This window comes from Danio rerio, chromosome 10, assembly GCF_049306965.1.
Source record: "Danio rerio strain Tuebingen ecotype United States chromosome 10, GRCz12tu, whole genome shotgun sequence".
Taxonomy (NCBI): domain Eukaryota; kingdom Metazoa; phylum Chordata; class Actinopteri; order Cypriniformes; family Danionidae; genus Danio; species Danio rerio.
Genome location: NC_133185.1, coordinates 39,633,415 through 39,654,904, shown reverse-complemented (window position 1 = coordinate 39,654,904; position 21,490 = coordinate 39,633,415). Strand labels below are relative to the sequence as shown.

Below are 21,490 nucleotides of genomic sequence, written 5' to 3'. Positions count from 1 at the left end.
CAGATCAGCAGTTACTACACACAAATGGGGAGTTAATCTCATATTAAAGAAATGTTATTTTAAAGAATGAAAATTAAACTATATTAACAAAAATAACTGTAAGCAACAGAAAGCAGGTTAAAACATACCACGAGTGATAATGACAGGATGATCACATGCCTGAGCATAATTAAAACAAAAGCAGTGACTGCTGCTACTGCTTACAAATTTATATACTTTTTAATCTTATGCTCTTAAAAGCAGCAGGACTGTGGGTACATGAGCATCGATTTTTGTCTAGTCTTTTTCAAAGAGAACCGATCGCAAGTGAACGGAAAAAAGCGCAAGTAAACAGTCGCGCGCATCACATCACCTGTGCGCCCGAGTAATCATCCTCTCATACGGTATTCCCCTGCTTTGTCTCGCGCGAACACAGTTATTGTTTTCAGTCGTGCTGCTTCTTGATTCTAAGATCACCCTTGCACGCATATTGGGCCATCCTTATTGTCAAACCCCGCTTTAAGAAAGCTACAATGTAAAAATGATTTCCAACCTGCCAAAGTGGCTAGTGGGAGCGGCTGTCCAACCCGCCAAAACTGAAATCTACCCGCATTTGGCAGGTTGGCGGGTGTTAATGTAAAGCCCTGCTCACAATCTAAAAAAAAACGGTCACAGTTTTCTGATACATGTGGACTTTAAGCTCTCTGGGCCATCATTATAAAATACTTGAACTTGTAAATAATGCACCTTTAGTACGACTTATGAATACAGGCATGATAGAAAGCACTGCTAAAAAAAAAAACGTGGTTTACCTCATAGAGTGTGTTGTAGGTGGTGATGGTCACAGTGCTGGTGTGCATCATTAACCGCTCTCCCAGTAACGTGAAGAGACTGTGTGTGTGCATGATCTCCACCTTCCTCCTGTACACACACACATAAAGAGAAGGTGAGATAAGAGACGCACGTGTCATGTTGTTAGCGGTGACATTGGCGAAACAAAGTCGCTCACAGCTTCAATTTTAGCCCCCAGTCTTCCACACCATTAAGATCAATGAGGAGACGCATGTTACTGGCACACTGAAGCTATTAGAAGTGACATCGCACTGCTCAAGGGCATACACACACACACAGCTGTCAGTAGCCTCTTACAGCCTCTCAGAGACATTCCTGAGCCCATCAGTCAGGGGAGACTTGACAAAGACCCTCGGTCCAATGCATTTAATTCAGCACACACACACATGCTATACATAAACATACAGAAAGAGGAATATGCATATGATGGTAGTGGTCCTAAAGGGGTAGTTCACCTAAAACTCACCCTTCAAATGTTATAAGTTTCTTTCCTGTTGTACACAAAGGAAGATATTTTGAAAAATGTTGGAAGCCTGTCACCATTGACTTTCATTATATCTTCTAATGGTTATCAGTTTCAGCATTCTTCAAAATATCTTCCTTTGTGTACAACAGGAAAGACGTTTGAAGGGTGAGTTTTAGGTGAACTATCCCTTTAGGACCACTACCATCATATGCATATTCCGCTTTCTGTATGTTTATGTACAGTATGTGTGTGTGCGCTGAATTAAATGCATTTGACCGAGGGTCTTTGTCAAGTCTCAAGTGTTTAACAGAATAAAAAAAAAAACTCATAAAGGTTTGAGATCACTCGAGTGAGTAAACTGTAAGTAATTTTACATTTTTGGGTGAACTACCCCCTTAAAAGAACATAGTTGGTTCTCCCTGGAAGAAGGTGTCTACCGTAAAGCTAACAATAAAATAGCATCAAGGGAAAAACATCAAGTAGGAATGTATGGAAGCTCGTTTCCGTCACAATGTAAAAATACAAAATTTCAAATGTCACTTTTTATATCATAATAATGACTTTAGAGGTTTACAACTCAAGGCAAAATAGTTAGCCAGGCAAAATATCCACCAAGTGATGTTTAGCAGAGCTAGGACAATTTATAGTATTTCCTATTCATTTATTCATTTTATTTTCAGCTTAGTCCATTTATTCATCAGGGGTCGCCACAGTGGAATGAATCGCCAATTTATCCAGCATATGATTTATGCAGCGGATGCCCTTCCATGTGCAACCCATCACTGGAAAACACCCATACACTCTCATTCATACACATACACTATGGCCAATATAGTTTACCCAATTCACCCACGTCTTTGGACTTGTAGGGGAAACCGGAGCACCCGGAGGAAACCCACGTCAACATGGGGAGAATGTGCAAACTTCACACAGAAATGCCAACTGACCCAACCGAGGCTTAAACTAGGGACTTTCTTGCTGTAAGGCAACAGTGGTAACCACTGAGCCACCATGTTTCCTGCTCAAGTGTTTGCTGACACTTAATCATTAAATGAGTGGGAATTTACTTCACATTTCATCCAGCAGCGGAAACACATCTTACACACACAGCGAATTATACTGTTTACTAACAATGCGAGAGCACCAACTACTGGCATGGCAAACTTAATACAGCATTAATACAAGGTTGCTGGTTTGAGCCTCAGTTGGCATTTTGTGCGTAGTTTGCATGTTTTCCTAGTGTTGGAGTGGGTTTCCTCCGCCACAAGTCCAAAGACGTGCTATGGGTGAATTGAATAAGCTAAATTGGCTGTAGTGTATGTGTGTCAATGAGTGTGTATGGATGTTTCCTTGTACTGGGTTGCAGCTGGAAGGGCATGCGCTGCATAAAACATATGCTTGACAAGTTGGCGGTTCATTTCACTGTGGCGATGCCAGATTAATAAAACTAAGCCAAAAAGAAAATGAATGAATTCACTCAACAAAAATATAAATGCAACACTTTTGTTTCCTTTTTTCAAAGAAATAATTTAGATCTTTGAGTTTAGCTCGTGAAAAATGGAGCAAAATATTATACATTTATATTTTTTTCAGTGTATATATAAAGACATAAATAAAAATGTGTTTTAATAAATTATATTTATTAATTAATAAATTATATTTATTAATTAATAAATACATTAGTTTATTTATTAAAACAATTATAAAGTTAAATAGCACTTGTTAAATATTTAAAAAAATAATAGAAAAAATTTCACAGGAAGGCTAATATTTTTGTCATCAACCGTATATCTTTTAATTTAAAATGCAAAGATTGAATTCTGAGGCGAAAACTTAAAATGTTGAAAAAAGAAATACAATTCAGAGATGTTAACTCAGGATTCATTTATTCATTCAGCTTAATCCCTGATTTCTCAGAAGTTGCCACAGTGTATTAGTTGTAGCAAACGCTATAGTAGTATCAGTAGTGGTAGTCATTGTTGTAGTAGTATCAGTATTAGTACACACTTTAGTAGTAGTAGTCGTGGTTGTGGCTGTAGTAGAAGCATTAGTAGTTGTAATATAAGTAACTTTCTGTAGTAGTAGTTGGTGTAGCACTTGTGATTTATTATTATTGTTGTCAGTTATTACTGTTGTCCTTTCTCTCTTTTTACTCTCATATTTACTATCATACATTAATAAGCATTGTTGTTACTCCCTACCTCTGACTGGTTTCTTTCTATATGTTTTATCTATATCTGTGACACTTGCTTCATTTATTGACTGTTATTGTTCCTAATGTATGTACTCTGACCTGTCCACCAAGTTACCTTTACATGCATACACACACACACACGCACACTCACGCACATACCAGTACCTGACTATATTGTTGTTGTTTTTGTTTTGTTTTTGTTTCGTTGCTTTGTATTTGTTATTTGTTGATGTTTTCTTGTATTTGTATGATTTTTGCATTTTCTAATAAAAAAAATAAATAAAAAAAGAAGTTGCCACAGTGGAATGAACCACCAACTATACACAGCAGATGCCCTTCCAGCGGCAACCCAGTACTGGGAAACAGTGGCGAAAAAAAACTAAGCACCAGGAGGAAACCCACGCGAATATGGAGAGAACACGCTAACTCCTCACAGAAATGCCAATTGGCTTAGCCGGGACTCGAACCAGCGACCTTCTTGCTGTGAGGCGACAATGCTAACCACAGAGCCACCGTGCAACCCTCACTCAGGATTCATTTCAGAGAAGAAAAACAATCAGTTACATTTGGAGATGCAAATTCAGATATCTTGGAAGCATCAGCTGCGGTGAATTCAGAATAGAGTAAGCATTTCAATTTCAAGAATTATAAGGGAAAATATGATTGAGATGTTAACTTTAAAAAAAAAGTAGAAAAAAGTTAAAATGTCAAATATGTAAACTTTGCAAGACGCACACTCAGAGATGTGGAAAGTACATCATGCAATTCTGACTTTTCTTCTGTTGAATTTTCTACCTGCAATTCTAAACAAAAAAGCTTTGTGAGGAAAAAAACTTAAAATACTTAATAAATAAAGTTACTTAAAAATAAAAAGATTTATTTTTGTCATCTGTGGCAGAAATGAGCTTCCATGGGTAAGTGGAGGGTGTTAAAGTAATTGGTGGCACCATCTTCTCTCATCTACAGCCCAGCTTTCTCTCCTGCCGGACACACACACACTCTGTCAGAGCCATTATTCCAGCAGCAGCCCATGTGTTTAACACGTCCTGTCAGATGCACAACACTCATCCTCGAAATGTCAGCTCTTCTCCCCCTGAACGGACATGTGAAGGGGTCATTTCTGTCTGAACGGACATGTGGAGGGGTCATTTCTGTCTGGCCATGAAAACGTGAATGTGGCTGGGTTGTAAATGTAAAGGGTTTTATGAATAGTATTTTTATTATATTAAACCAGATTTTTGGAAAACACGTCGTTGAAGCTTAAAATGAAAAAACAGGACAGAAATAAAAAGATAAAGTTATAGCTCATTGAGGGATTGAGAGTTCAAATCAGTTTGTTGTTAACTTAATTTTTCATCTTTAACAATTTTATCAAAACTCATCCGTCAAGCATACTGTTTGTGCGGCTGCTTTACCAACAACAATGATACGGTATCAGTACCAAAATAAAAAAAAAATCATAAAAAAAAATTTAATTGAAAATAAATAAATAGATTGAATAAATAAATAAATAAATAAACACTGTATGTATTTAAAATTGGACTAGAAAAAATTTAATAAAAATATTACAACATAAAAAAATAAAATAAATAAAACCTAAAATAAATTTATATATATATATATATATATATATATATATATATATATATATATATATATATATATATATATATATATATATATTTATTTATGCATTTAAATTGGCCAAGAAAAAAATGACAATATCCCAACATATAAATAAATGTAATAATAATAATAATAATAATAATGATAATAATAACAATAATTTATGCTTTTAAAATTGGCCCAGAAATAATATCAATATCCCAACATGAAAAATAAATAAATTAAATTAATTAATATATTTAAAATAGGCCGAGAAAAAAATATCAATATCCCAACTCAAAAAAATTAAAAAATAATAATAAATAAATTAATATATTTAAAATTGGCCCAGAAAAAATACTAATATCCCAACATAAAAAAATAAAATAAATTAATTAATACATCTAAAATTGGCCCAGAAAAAATATCAATATCCCAACTTAAAAAAATAAAATAAAATAAATTAATTAATATATTTAAAATTGGCCCAGATAAAATACAAATATCCCAACATAAAAAATTAATAAAATAAATAAATTAATATATTTAAAATTGGCCAAGAAAAATTACAATATCCCAACTTAAACAAATAATAGAAATAAGTTTTTTTATTTAAAAATGACCTAGAAAAACAAAACAATATTCCAACATAAATGAATGGAAGTATTAAAGCTGCCCAGAAAAAAACAATACTTCAACATAAAAAATAGATTAAAAAAATTATAAAATAAATAAATACATTTTTACATTTAAAAGTGGCCCAGAAAAAAACACCAATAATCCAACATTAAAAAACAAACAGATTATTAAAATAAAAAATATATTTTTTTAAAAATTAAATATAAAATAAATATATAATTGTATTTAAAATTGGCAGAGGAAAAAAACACAAATTCCCCCCTTCAAAAAAATATGAACAAATAAATGTTATTATAATATTATAAATTATAGACAGGTAATATAAAGCAAAAGATCACAAAATAGATAGTAATAAATAATATTTAACATTTACTAATTTATAGATAAAATAAACTAACAAGAGAAAAAAATGTCATCATCTATTTAAAGCAGACGTTTGAAGCAGGCTACACTAATGGCAATATTCAGATAAAATGACATTGAATACAGTGAGGAAACTGTATGATTTTCAACTTTATCTGGTTTCCTAAAGTAGATTTAGAGGTTTCTTTGCATGATTTGTGTGACACAAACAAGTCAATTATCAGCACATCCTTCAGACAATTGAGATCATTCAAACTCACTTGTGTCCCAGATGTTTCAGGAAGTAGCCGAGGACTTTCAGAGCTTGGACTCGTATGCTCTCACTTTTGGAGGCCAGAAGCTTGTAGATGACTCTGAAAAAGGAAACAACGGTATTTATTGGAGATCTATAATCTGCGTCTGAACTTCCTGTGCAGGTTTAGAAATACAGAGTTAATGTCACTGTAGAATAAATTGCACTGAACATGCAGTGCAGAATACAGACTAATCACTGACGCTTACAATTTGATTACTGTATTCACACGGAAAGATTTGAGAAGAAAAAGTTCTAAACGATGCATGAAGAATTGAATACAAACACTTCATGAACTGTTGCAGAGCTCCTTACAAACTGCAATGCTGAATTTAAAATATAAGCCTTTATAATTCAAAAACGAGATGAGTGGTTTGGCTGATGACAATGATAGATGACATCATCGCTTCACAAAACTTATGGGTTAGCTCTCTACATGAAACGCCAGTGTTTTGCTTTTAGATTCATCCACTCCAAGACCCAATTTCAAAAAATAAAGTTTTCATTCTCCCAAAATGCCATATCTCTCTGGACAAAATGCTTATGGAAAAATGACACGCAGTACACTATGCACTTATAAACTCTACCGTGTCGTGCATGAGTTCAGTGTCGTCCCTGTAAGAGGCTAAATTATCATATGCATTTGTTTATATGACAAAACATGTCTTTTTGACTGAAGAAGGTCCATACCGACTCCAAAGGCAGATACTGGTAAGATCAGGGCCTGATATGTGGACTTTGGGGGTTTGACGATGTGGTCACATGTTGATTGGTCAGTTTGAATGTCTCAGTTTTTGGGCTTTAGTCACATGGTCAAGAAAGATACAAAATAGGTGTAAAACTGTGCTCTGTCTCTTTTCTCGCTCTGCTCCTCTCCTCCTCTGGAGTCTATCTTCTCTGACTCTACTGCAATCAGGCTAACTTCTGGGCCTGCTCTCTTTGTCTCTCTCTCCCTCCCCTGTGTCTCTCCTTTTACCTCTGGTAAATTTAATTTAACATTTAAGATGGGTACAACTAATATCATATGTTTTTATAATTTCATATTTTATCAGTTAATACAGTTATTTTGTAATTAATTCAGTTGTAACCGTAGAGAATTATTGTAATTAAATCATTTCATTTTTAAATATTTGTAAATTACTTTTGATTTAACATCAACATTTAATTGTTCCATATTGTAATACAATACAATCACATAATATCAACGCTCTCCCACATTTATAGCTATTAATACTGTCCTTATTTCCGTTTTTTGCATGAGATTGCAGAAGAATAGTTTGACTAGAAATATACAGTTTTTTACCATCATGCTGATAACTTTTTAGTCGCTCGGCAGAACTACAGTTCGAACCGCTGTGGTTAAAACCCATTCCTACATCTCAAACATTTATTTTTAACTAAAAGCAAAATCCAAACTGTTTTTAATTCAACGTTTGACAATTGCTAAATTAGCAAAAAAAAATGACCAAACTACCATTTCAAGAGTTCACACTTAGCTGATCATTAATTATAAAAGCTTGTTTGGCATGCTGTCCCGGGAGAGAGCCCTGAGCTCATGAGATCCTTAAGCCCAGGGCTCCCTCCCGTTGCAAGGCGGAAGGGGAGTTTGAGCTCGGGTAGATCTCGAAAACTCCCCTGCTGTAGTAACCAATGAACAGTAAGTGATTGCTCTTGAAGATAAATACGTACTAGAAGCATATCTATGGTGCCAATTTAGATTATTCAATTAACTTAATTGCATGTTTTTAGGCGGTGGGAGGAAACCGGGGAACCCGGGGGAAACCCACGTGAGCATGAGAAGAAGTGCAAACTCCACACAGAAATGTCTGCTGGTTTGGTAAAGCCTGGAACAAGAGACATTCTTGCTGTGAGGCAACAGTGCTACGCACTGGGCCACCGTGTCACCCATCTAAGAAGGAGGAGTAGGGGTGGGACTCTTCAAAACGAAGATAGCAGTGGAATGAAACCCAGGGTATTTATAGTAGTTTAGGAGTCATCTGATTGGAGCGTAGTGAATTGGATAATGCGGATCCAGCCGCTAGCAATCATAAGCATGTGATCCTCTCGAAATTTGTTTATACATAAACTTTACTTAGTATATGTTATGAGTACAACCGCATTTAACACTGGGAGGGAGCATAATAACTTTCGTAAAGAATTTTGATTGCACAATCCAAAATGAAGTAATCCAACATCAGTGCCCGATAGCTCCCCCCTTTTTCTACGCAAATAAAGCTGCGACCGTTGAGTGTTGAAGTGTTCAACTTTCTACATTCTCTCTGTCAGTTGAAAAAATGCATCATCTGTGTATTTAAAGTGTACTTATTCTTTTTGAGTGTGAATGCACTACTTCGCAGTGAGTTTTTCCTATCCAGTGCACTACTTTTCTATTTTTTGTACACACGCAATTGACGGGTGTGTGTGATCGCTACGCTAGCGTTTTGCATCTTTTGAAGTGTTGCGGGGTTTTTTTGAGATGTTTTTTAGAACTTCAGCTGTTCCACGAAGTGCTGCTCATTACTGTTAGTTCCATAGCGGTGGACCTGGGGCTGCACAACATTTTATTTCAGCATTGATATCGCAACGTGATCATTCGCAATAGTTTAATCGCATGATATACAATGTTGAGTCGGGATTACAATTTATAATTTGCATGTGTTTTTGAGGCCTGTGACTGTGTCATGGTTTAAGAAGCATTCGGGCATTAGAAATTGCACCGTTTGTAACTATAATTTGATTTTATTGAAATGTTTATGGTATATACTTAATAATAATAATAATAATTCCTTACATTTATGTAGCGCTTTTGTGGGCACTCAAAGCACTTTACACAACAGGGGGAATCTCCTCATCCACCACCAGCGTGCAGCATCCACCTGGATGCGTCGACGGCAGCCATTTTGCGCCAGACCGCACACCCCACACCAGCTGATTGGTGGAGATGAGACATGATATGCCAATCATGATATGGGGAGGGTTAGGAGGCCATGATGGAAAGAGGCCAGTGGGCATATTTGGCCAGGATGCCGGGGTTAAACCCCTACTCTTTTTCGAAGGACATCCTGGGATTTTTAACAACCACAGAGAGTCGGGACCTCGGTTTAACGTCTCATCTGAAAGACAGCCCAGAGTCCCTGTCACTATACTGGGGCATTAGGACCCAAACAGACCACAGGTTGAGCGCCCCCTGCTGGCTTCCCTAACACCACTTCCGGCAGCAACTTAGCTTTCCCATGTGGTCTCCTATCCAATTCATTTGTATTTACTTGGACTTGTACTATTTTACTTTTATTTGAATATTCAATTACTGTACCTGAATACTGTTAAACAATAAAACAATATATAATGACACTTTTATGTTGGGTTGACACCAAACAGTGTGCAAATTACATACAAATCAATGCAAACAAAAGAACAGAGGTGGATTATCATCCCGCGGGTGATTGATTGAAGCTTTTAGACGGCTTTTAAATCTGCATTTGGTGTAAACCCAGCCATGCTACTCATTCAAAAAGCTGAAAACAGCACGCGCTGACGTCATGAGGTGAAACGCTTGTAACATTCACACTGTACCAAGAGTTACAATTATACATTGGGGGGGGGAGGGGGTAGTTTGGTCATTTCAATAGTAGTTTGGTAATACATGCTTCAGTGAATTAAACTTCTGAATGTATTTAAATTACATTTAATTTATTAATAAAATGTATATGTTTACAGTGTTTAGAGGGATTTTAGTGACTATTTTAGAGGTTAAACTATACAAATTATGCGTCTACTTTTTCTTTTTTAGGCTACATGCAAACATAGATACCTCTTTTCCAAGAAATGTGTTTTGTGGATAGTGTTGATGTCTATTGGTGCTCTATAACTGCCAGTTTCAGACTGTTGAATGATATTTTTCCTAGCAGTGATTACCGCGATTATGCATTCACAATGGTATGAACCGTTATAGGTTCATCATATAAAAATGTTATATTACACATTTTTAATTATTAATATATAGAGATAGCTTTTTGCATGTTCTCATGCATGCATGCATGCATGTTTGCATGTTCTCTCTGCCTTCGCGTGGGTTTCCTCCGGGTGCTCCGGTTTCCCCCACAGTCCAAAGACATGCGGTACAGGTGAATTGGGTAGGCTACATTGTCCGTAATGTATGAGTGTGTGTGTGTGAATGTTTGTGTGGATGTTTCCCAGAGATGGGTTGGGCATCCGCTGCGTAAAAAATTTGCTGGATAAGTTGGCGGTTCATTCCGCTGTGGCGACCCCGGATTAATAATGGGACTAAGCCGACAAGAAAATGAATGAATGAATGAGAGATAGCTATTTCTAACTATTAAAGGGCTGACTCCCCCAATACATGTCCTTCAGGAAGGAAAAAGCATTAATTAGGGTGTGATTTGCACCCTGCTGACACTGCGTTTTTGTGTGGACAAACCTCAAACAGTGTTGAAAAAAGTGCGGTTTGGAAAATACCCATGTTCATGTGTTCACGTTTGGGGGAATGAACTACACTATTTATACTCATAAATGCCATAAGACAGTAAGTGATTTAGGACGCACCTAAAGACATGCAGCGTTTGAATGACATGAGTAAACGATAACAGAATTGTCATTATCCCTTTTAATCATAAAAGTAAACATGACTGCATATCTGAATTGATTGACAGCCTTTATAAAGACACCCAGAGGCTCCAAACAAGCACTTGGGCTCCTCATGAAGGGTAAAGGATTGATGCGCCTCTGCCAAACCAAATCTATTTCAGTTATATAAGAGTCCCTCAGGCCTCACCGTATCCCGTTCCTCTGATCGAAGGCCGGGATCATGGAGGCTGGGTGTTCAGACATGAGCGCCACCAAAAGCTGGAGCACATCGTGGATGTTTTCATCCTAGAGGAGAGGGAAAAATATTAAATGTACAAACAGACATCATATAGACCTGTAATGATCCACTAGATGGCCTTAAAACGTCTGGGTGTTATATAATACTGCACTTAACCGGCCGTTTTCAGGATTCATTTGGTGTTTTCAATCAGACATGGCGCATTACTGCAATTTCATGAGACTCGGTCAAAACATTAACGCAGCTTTCAGGATAATACCGGCTCTTTCTTTTGAGGTGAACATTTCGGCATTCTGGATGGATTAAAGTTTTCATGAAGTATATGTCTTGTTTAATAAAGGCTAAAAGAAAACGGATCGCCATTTTTACCTCATGCATGGTTAGCAGGTAGTTTAATATGCTCTGCAACTCATCTTCCTTCACTCCTCGGTCCTGAAAGAAAAAATATAAATATATGATGCAAGCAGAATAAAAATATATACACACACACACACTACAATGTATATAAAAATGTCATTTTCATTTGGTTTAGTTCTCTGACCGAACAGCTGAAATGGGGTAAGACAGACACAAAGAAAAAAATATTATAGTGAAAAAGTAAAACTTAAATACAGAACATATTAATGATATGAATGATGCAATAAAATGATGAACAAATTAAAATAAAAAATCTAAATAATTAAATAAAATAATTTAAATAAAATATTGCACAAAATGTTTTATTTTAGCTACTTGACAGGAAATATTTTTCATTTAGCTTAACAAATAAGAGAAACAGAAGATATACAAATGTCACAACTAAATTAAACTAAATTATTTAAACTTTAAATAATCAAAGTCAAAACACGACATAAAAATATAAACAAAAACAAGCTAAAAATACAAATATAATATCAATAATCAAAGTAATTAAATTTTTTAGACATATGACTGAACTGTTAATGGTTAAAACTATCACTATTAATAATAATAGTCAATAATATCAATGTAAACATCTCCAAACAATAATCATTTTATCGATTACATTTATGCAAAACATATATACAGTATATAAAAATGTCAGTCATTTTCTTTAGGTTTAGTTCTCTGACTGAACAGCTGAAATAGGTTAAAACAGACAAAAAAATAAAAATGTTATAATGAAAAAACCAAAATAAAATACAGAACAGAATTATTTGAGTGAAATAAAACAAAATCAGCGAAACTACAAAATAATTGCTGTTATTTGCAATAAAAATAAAATAATTGAAATAAAATATTGCACAAAATGTTTTATTTTAGCTAGTTGACAGGAAATAATAATCCTCTTCATTTAGCATAACAGATATGAGAGATAGAAAATATACAAAAGACAAAAACTAAATGATTTTAACTTTAAATAATCAAATTCAAAACATGATATTTAAAAAATGAAGAAATATTCAAGCTATCAACAAGACTAAAATAAGCTAAACCTAAAAATATAATAATAATAATCAAAGTAATGTAAATATTTAGGCATATTTGAAATAAGTAACGACATTTTAATGATTAAAACGATCAGCATTAATAATAATTAGGGGTGTGACGGATCACAGTTGATCTGTGATTCGTCCGTATCACAACCCATGGTTCGAAACACATGTGACCTGCAGATTAATAAAATTTTTTACAGGTAGATTAATCCTAAATTTGTAACGATCACAGAGAGAGATCGCCTCTTGCATCATTCCAACAATTACATGTATGAAAGCATTTAGGCTTTCCTGTAAAGTTTAATGATGGTGATGGATGTTGTGGTTGGTTATTTGGGATGTGGTGGGTTTCATTAAGAGTGTTTTTTGTCACTACTTGTTTAGCATGCATTAATGTAAGCTGCACGATTAATCACTAAAAGATCAGGATCTCAACACCCACACAACATAAATTATAAATGATGGTGATTTGCATATGTTAATCCTTCAGATTGCTGCAATCAAATCTGTGTTTGAAAAACACAAAAATCAAGAAAGAGATTCAATCTTTTGAGCTAGTTATCAAATTACAAACAGTCAAATAACACAGAAGTACTGGGATAACAGTTTATAGTTTAGACAAAACCACTGATGATAAAGATTAAAATCACAGGTCATGTGCATTTAACGACCCTCAAAATGAAAGTAGGCATCAATTACATTATTTAACCTATAGGTGGCGACAACCAGCCATCAAAAATATGCCACTGAATAATTCCTCAAAAATGACAGGTCTATCAATAAATAATGAAGTTTTATGAGCAATAACTGAATCATTTATTGAAAATGAGACATATTAAGAGAAAAATAAATATGGGTTGTACAAATTATAATGTTAGATTTATACATTTAGCGTAATCAGCAACAGTAGTAGTATTAACAGTAAATTGTTTACAGTACTGAATATTTTACCATTTATTTTTATTTAGCTGATTATTTCTTCATTTTATTTTAAAAAAATTGTAATAAATGGAAAGCAAAAGGCATTTGTATGCTCCTCCTTTGGCTGATCTGAAAAAAGATCCAATCCGTGACTTAAAAAAACATAATGTGATTCAAACCATGGGATTTGTGACCACTAATATTAATAGTTGATAAAGCCTATGTAAACATCTCCAAATAATAATCATATGATGTTTTAATGTTTAAATATTTGAATATTGAAATATTTGAATAAATAAATAATTTACACCAAAAAAATAAGTACATTGATGTTGTGGGCATCAAACATGTGACATTATCTTAGCATGAGTGAACCTCAGTGCTTTGCAGAAGTGAAGTGTGTGTGTTTGATGAATTGGGCCATCACTGCAGACCTCTCACAACACCAATATCAGCACGAAAACTGAGAAAATGTATAAAGAGGGCAAAATATAATAGGAACGAACAAAAAAAAAAGCAGCCGATAAATAAATAAAAAATTGCTGCTTGGCAACGACGTTGTGCTTCTCAAAACAACACAACAGCCTCGAGAGCACAAAACACACACATGCAAAAACAAAAACATCTGAGTGATGATCCATAATGCAATTCTTTCTCTGAAGCCCCATCAAACTGTCCACATTGTTTTAAAACAAAGCCAAATAAACAGATTTCTGCATGACTGCTTTACAAAATGGATCAAATTTCTGTGAAAAAAATGAGCATAAATGGTGTTGTTTTAACAAAGCAGACGCGTCTCCTGGCTGTCACTGCTAGCGAATGAATGTGCTTGATTCGGTCTGCTCGATTCATCGCAGTGACACGTCAAATCAAATCAGTCTGAGGAACACAAAGCTGACGCACATAAAGCAGAGCAGAGATGAAATGGAATACGTTACCACATGTCAAATGTGCAACAACATGTTTCATAATTAAAGCAAGTACATTTTAAATATAAAGCCACAAATCATCCATCAGTGATATGAATTATCCCCACTGTATATGACACAATGTTTGATTAACTGAATATTTATAACAAAGGGATGCACGAAAATAAAATTCTGCACCAAAATCGAAAATTCTGGATGCACTTGACCAAAAAAAAATATATATTACACTATGTACTAGTGTACACACTACGTACAGTTGCCTTGAACCGGGCCGAAGTACGCTTGTCTCCCCCTCCAATCGGCCCACACTCACATTGCATTCGTGCCTGGGCACTCTTACGTCATCGATGAAGCGCTGTTCAGTAGAGAAGCGCTCTCGCTCAGCACAGTGGAGATTTCTTTAGTTATATCGTCTTTTTGGGAAGGTGACATGCAGTCAAATATTTCACTGAACAAATTAGCCACTTTTGACGCTCATAAACAATCATAAAGTCCTCGTGCTGCAGGAATTAGGAGGTTTGCTAAAGGTGCAGCTGTTGTGCAGTTAAAGGTTTGCGTCTTTAATGATCTACGACAGTTTGTGTTCACTGAACATTAAAAACGATTAATAAACCCATATGAAACAGTCCTGTAAAAGTCACATCTCATCTTCAGTTTCAGGCTCAGGCCCGCTTTGCACTCACACTACAAGCGTACTGCGCCAAAGCCCAAGTGGACTGTGCTCTGGCACACATCTTCCAACTGGGCCAGGGCCAGCCAACTGAACCGCACCTGAGCCTGATTCAGAGCAGTCACACTTCTCAAACGATCTAGGAAATGGGCCTAGGCACGGTTCGGATAGTGTCATGTATTTGTGCTCTGTTTGTGTTTTTTTTTCCCCTCTCTCTCTCTCTCTCTCTCTCTCTCTCTCTCGCTCTGTTCTCCCGTATCTGCCTTCATTATTCTCAGGTTCCGTTCATTGGTCTATTCAGCTGTCAGTCATTTCCTTCCCTGTCACATCACTCTTACGTCACATTCAATATGCAAAGTCCACCCAGACCACCCTCCAGCCCCTTCTCTTTTCCTTGATTTCTCTTTCTCCGCTTGTTTCCGTGTTTATTGCGTTGCGTTTAGAAAAACCCCGCCTAACTGTGTATTTTGTTGTTGCCCGTTTTTGTGTGCACATTATCAGTCTGTTATTCGTATATCCTTCTCAGTTTACGAGGCTTGGACGAGGCGGACAGCTAAGAAGGTCACGTGACATACATTTTGCAACACATAAGACTACTCTGCTATATAGTACATTAGGTTAGGGGCAAGCGCCTCCCCTTGTACTTTTTGGATAGATAGAGTAGACAGTCAGAATCTTTGTGTATTAATTATGTTGTTTTCACATAGTTAGTTAGGCCGTACTCACACTATGTACAGTTACCTCGAACCAGGCCAAAGCACGCTTGTCCCTCCTCCCGTCTCCCCTGACGGCTTGCACTCACACTACAATCGGGCCTGGGCACACTTATGTCATCGATGCTGCGCTGTTCAGTGAGCGCTCTCGCTCAACACATTGGAGATTGCACTAGTTATATCGTTTCAGTCGGTTTGATATGCAGTGACATGCAGTCAAAAATTTCACCAAACAGTCCTTAGGGATGCGGTGACACGCAGTCAGATATTTCGCCGAACAGATCCGCCACTTTTGGCGCTCATAAACAGTCATAAAGCCCTCGTGCTGCAGGAATGAGGAGGTCTGCTTAAGCCGCGCAGTGAGGAGTTTGCGTATTTAAAACGATCCGGGAAACGGGCTTGGGCACACATAGTGTGAGTAGGCCCTTAGTTAGATGCTTCTGGGGAGTTAGATTTAGTTTGGGTTTTGTTCTTTTCATTTCTTTAGCGCCGCCCAAGTCCCTTCAGCCAGCTCTCTTGTTTTTTCCCATCTTTATTCGCTTCAGTGTTGTATATATTGTAAATAGTATATTTTTGCCTTACTTTCTTTATTTTTGATCAATTCATTGTTTTTGTTCACTTTTGAGAATTGTAAATAAAAGCACATATTTTTAGTATTACTTTGGTTTTCTTTGGTTTTCCATACACAATAAATGCGCTATATAAATACACATTACATTACATTACATTACATTCTTTTGCACTTACTCACTTTTTGTACAAATATATTTTAATTACCTAAATGTCAAACTCCACCACCCCCTAGCATAACATCAGGGGTTTATAACAGATAGCATAGTGTCAGAACGCCCTAACACAAGAGACATGCAAAAACGTGCAGAGTGGTGGTATGCCAGGACCAGGATTTGCTGATGTTGACAATTTATTATCAGAAAATGACAACTTGCCAAAATAACAAAATAGACAAATGTTTTACATTTACATCATACAATACCAAGCCTATTTTTGAATACTGAAGTGTTAAAAAAAAAAATGATAGAATAACCCAGAATATTAAATCATAACATATAAAAACGTCCTTACCAATCGTCAAAAAAAATTAAATAACCCTTTCTCACCTTGAGAATGAGTTGTTTGAGGAAAAGCAGCATGAACGCCCGCAGGGATATAATCTCCTTCTGAGAGGGTCGTGGACCGTCTGTAAGAAAACAGTGATTTACAGGAATTACACTGAGTCACATTTTTAGAAATACCTTTATATGATATTGAAGTCTGCATGAGATCCCAGCCAACGATTTTGTGTTTAACAGATGTCTAATAGACATCTAAAAGTAGACAGCTTGACTAAAACAAAGGCTAAACCTGTGAAAGTCAGTGAAAATCTAATAGACAAAACCAGACTAGTCGTCAAATAGACAGATTAGACAGACTTTATATGTGCAGTCACTCATTTCTGATTATTTGATGACTAGTCTAGTTTTGGCCTTGGACATATTTAGCCTTGTTTTAGCCAAGACGACTATGTTTAGACGTCTGTTAGACATCTTTTAAAAATAAAAAATGCTTGCTGGGATGCTACATATTCAGCATTAACTATCTTTCCTTAACCAAAACAAACTAATCATGCCTAATTCAAAAATGACCGAAAAGACATACTATGAGGCTAGAAGTTATTAAATTGTCAGTTTGAGTATTTCCCAAAACTACCAGCTCAAATAAATAAATAAAATTAAATCACAGTGGTTTTCTTACTGGACAACCTAAAACCCAGAGCTTGTAACTAATGTCTTGTTTCATTTTACAGGAACAAGAGAAAAGCTGGAGCTCAAAGCTGCTGTTTTCTTGCTCTGGATTTGAACACAATTCAGCACAACACACACACAAGAAAAACAAAAACAGCTATTAAGACGCAGCTTTAGGGAATAAACAAGCCCCTAAACGACACACAAACCCCCACATCTCTCTCTGCTTTACAACCCCTTACTATCTTCCTCAAATAAACACACACACAAACTCTCCTCATCTTTTATTAAACACACAGAGCACAGATGTTACAAAGCTGTAATGAAATATTCACGTGGCTTTCTATATGAAAAGTCGAAGTGTAAGAGAAAGCTCAACGCATGATGTCATGAAGCTGCTCGACCTCCATGTTCATCCAATATCACGAGTGTGTCGTCACTGTCCTTGTACTGCGGTTAAACACACATTTGTACGCCGTGAACGTGGTCAAGGTGTATTTGCAGGCAGGTACAGTACTGTACATCCAATGACCTTTCCCAACCGCAATGAGAAAATCAGTCATATGTGTGAATGTGTGTGCGTGTGTGTACGGATGTGGAGAAAAAGATTCAGGATAAAATGAGAATCATTAAAATTTATTAAATCATAAACCGTTGAATCAGAATTATTATCCCTCCTGAATTATTAGCTCCCCTGAATATTTTTCCCAATATCAATTTCTGTTTTAGGATTTTTTTTTTTTTTTGCCAAGATGACAATAAATTATATTTTACAAGATACTTGGTGGTGGGGGGGGGGGGGGGGGGCTTTCGCTACTGACTTACTGTGTTAGAGTAGGTTAAAAGCGAAAACATTTTATAAGTTTTATTCCCTAATCTTGGACCGTATTCTTGAAAGAAAAGAAAGACCAATAAGAAAGGTTTTTGAAGCTTATACAATTTTATTTGAACACTAATTAGGCAACTGTTGTTGTCTATGAAATTTCAAATGTGATTTTTACAAGAAAGGCTAAAACAAAATCAGAAAACCCTACATTAATATTATTATTATGTTTATTTATTTTATTATTCAAGAGGCTGAATTCTGACAGAGAAGTGAAGGGGCTGGCCAGTTTGTTATTTGCCTAATAAATGACAATTTATTTAGCCTTAATAGGCACTTTTTAATATAAAGCCTCAATGGATTAATTTTTGTTCCCTATTGATATATTATGTGATACGTTTTTATCAATTAAAAATAAATGAATAAATAATTTAAATGTTCATTTCTTTATTCTAAATCTTTAGGAAATGTTTTTGGTACAAAAAGTGTGATTATGATGAGAACCCAACAAGCTTGTCCAGCTAAAAATAGTACCTTAAATGTCACTCAAAAGCAGTATTTAAAACTCATAGTACAATAGATAACGAGGCGAATAACTGCAGAAATGTCCACTTTTTGAGAAAAAGATTTACCCCTTACACCAGGCTGGCTACAGGCCTGAATATTCCATGTTTTCAAGCCTCAAATATTTACAAATGTAAGTGTACAGTATAATTTTATCTACACATTTAAAAACAAAATGATTGGCCTTTTAATTCTAAATTATTATTTTTTAATTATATATATATATATATATATATATATATATATATATATATATATATATATATATATTTCTAACTTTTACTATACAAACGATACAATACTATAAAACTATACAATGCAATACTACTATACAAACCATAACTATAAGAAAGACTTTCTTTAGAAGACAAAATATAACAGGACATACTGCAAAACAAAATTACTCTGATAAATAGCTCTGATAAATATATTTGAAAATTTTTGAAAAAGAATTAAAATATCGCAGGAGGGATAATAATACTGCCTTCAACGGTAACTGGTGTTTCAATTTCATCCAGGGCACATCATTTAGTTATGCCTCGAATGTGTCAGTTGAAAGACAAACATTATGTGTATCAGCATATTGGATCCGTGCATTAGCACTTAAAATGACTTTTGGAAAACACTTGAACATAAATGAGATTATTACATGGGTCAAACTTGATTGATGCAGATGTATCTGGTGGCATATGCAAGACAAAGACGGCAAAATATGTCAATGAATCTATGAAAAACAGGATGTGCTTATTCATTCATTCATTCATTCATTCATTCATTCATTTTCTTTTGGGTTAATCACTGATTTATCAGAGGTTTCCACAGCGGAATGAACCATATGTTTTACATAACGGATGCCCTTCCAGTCGTAATCCAGTACTGGGAAACACCCATACACTCTCGCATTCACATACACACACTCAAACACTACAGCCAATTCAGTTCATCCAATTCACCTATAGCGCATGTGTTTAGACTGTGGGGGAAACCAGAGCACCAGAAGGAAACCCATGCCATCACGAGGAGAACATGCAAGCTCCACACAGAAATGCCAACCGGGTCAGCCGGAACTCGAACCAGCGACCTTCTTGCTGTGAGGCAACAGTGCTAACCACTGAGCCACCGTGCAGCATAAGATGTGCTTACATTTGTGCAAATGGATGTTTTGTTAAAATGCATTTAGAATGACTGCGTATATCAACCAAAGTTTTAATTGACATTCTCACATTTACATCATAGTCATTCAAAAATCTAGTTAAGACTAAGAGAAGTCATAATTAACACACTCGATCTGCAACGTGACAGAGCCGAGCGGCATCATGGGAAGAGCAGCAGGGCTCTGCATCTAACAGAGATAAACAGGCACGAGTCACAGTGCTATCTGAAGTGCGCAGTGAAGAGAAGACACAAATGCAACTACAGGCTTGTCTAAACGGATCAACACAACACTAGAAAATCTAATGGACAACATCCAAAAAACTGGCACACAACAGCAAATCTAAAATGTGCACGCTCATATCTCCTATTTTCACTTTATATTACCTTCACTATCATCGCATGTTGACTTAAAGTTTGCCTCTACAAAGGTAATTTAGCAACTACATGTTCTCATATTGTACAGTAAGTATGTCATTCTCACTTGAATATAATATGTTGTACATTATGATACATTCCTTCATTTATTTTCTTTTTAGCTTACTCCCTTTATTAATCTGGGATCGCCACAGCGGAATGAACCGCCAACTTATCCAGCATATGTTTTATGCAGCGGATGCCCTTCCAGCTGCAACTCATCACTGGGAAACATTATGATACATTAAGAGCAGCATTTAAAAATGTGTTTTTTTAATGATCAGATTTATTTCAGATAAAATAATCTAGATTTTTATTATTGATCTAAAGCGGCCAGAATTAATGACGGCAAAATGCCACTGAAGACTGGACAAATTGCTGCTAAATATTTAGCCTTACCATTTAAAAAAATCTGAATATCTTTTCTATAACTGTACTGTAATTTTCATCAAATATATCTTTTCAGTGTCATCTTTTCTAAATTTATTTGTAGCATTTTAAAACTTTTATTTCATTTTGAGAGTTTTTAGGTTATTTACATTTTTTATTTGTGGCTTATTGGTTATTGGACATTATTATCAATTCTAATAAAATAAAATAACATGTTAATATATTTATACAACAGTTCTGTCAGGTTCTTGAATCTGATTGGCTGATATCCATGCAATATTCTGTAAATAACAGCATTTGTCCAGCCTCTTAACCCTTCACCCTTGTGTATTAATCTGCCTACATACAAGCAGAGGACACTACAGACAAATATTGCAAATATGAGGCTTTTTTAGTCAAGTATGTAGTTGTTTAGATTGCAACTATGCAGTTTGTTTATAAGAATAGTGCCTATTTTAACAGATTGATAATATCTGAGAGAG

General features: G+C 35.5%; 1 protein-coding gene across 45 annotated transcripts in view; it reads right to left on the bottom strand.

The window, feature by feature from the left end:
• nbeaa (neurobeachin a) overlaps positions 1-21,490 on the bottom strand; it is a 340,332-nt gene that overhangs the window by 98,505 nt on the left and 220,337 nt on the right. For all 45 annotated transcript variants that reach the window (XR_012385897.1, XR_012385898.1, XR_012385900.1 and 42 more), the window contains 5 exon segments: positions 17,039-17,118; positions 11,603-11,665; positions 11,183-11,280; positions 6,359-6,451; positions 792-900 (listed from right to left, as the gene is read on the bottom strand). Coding sequence is in view for 40 of the 45 variants with exons in the window: in XM_073913943.1 (XP_073770044.1) it covers positions 792-900; positions 6,359-6,451; positions 11,183-11,280; positions 11,603-11,665; positions 17,039-17,118 (443 nt within the window). In the remaining 5 variants the exon portion in view is untranslated.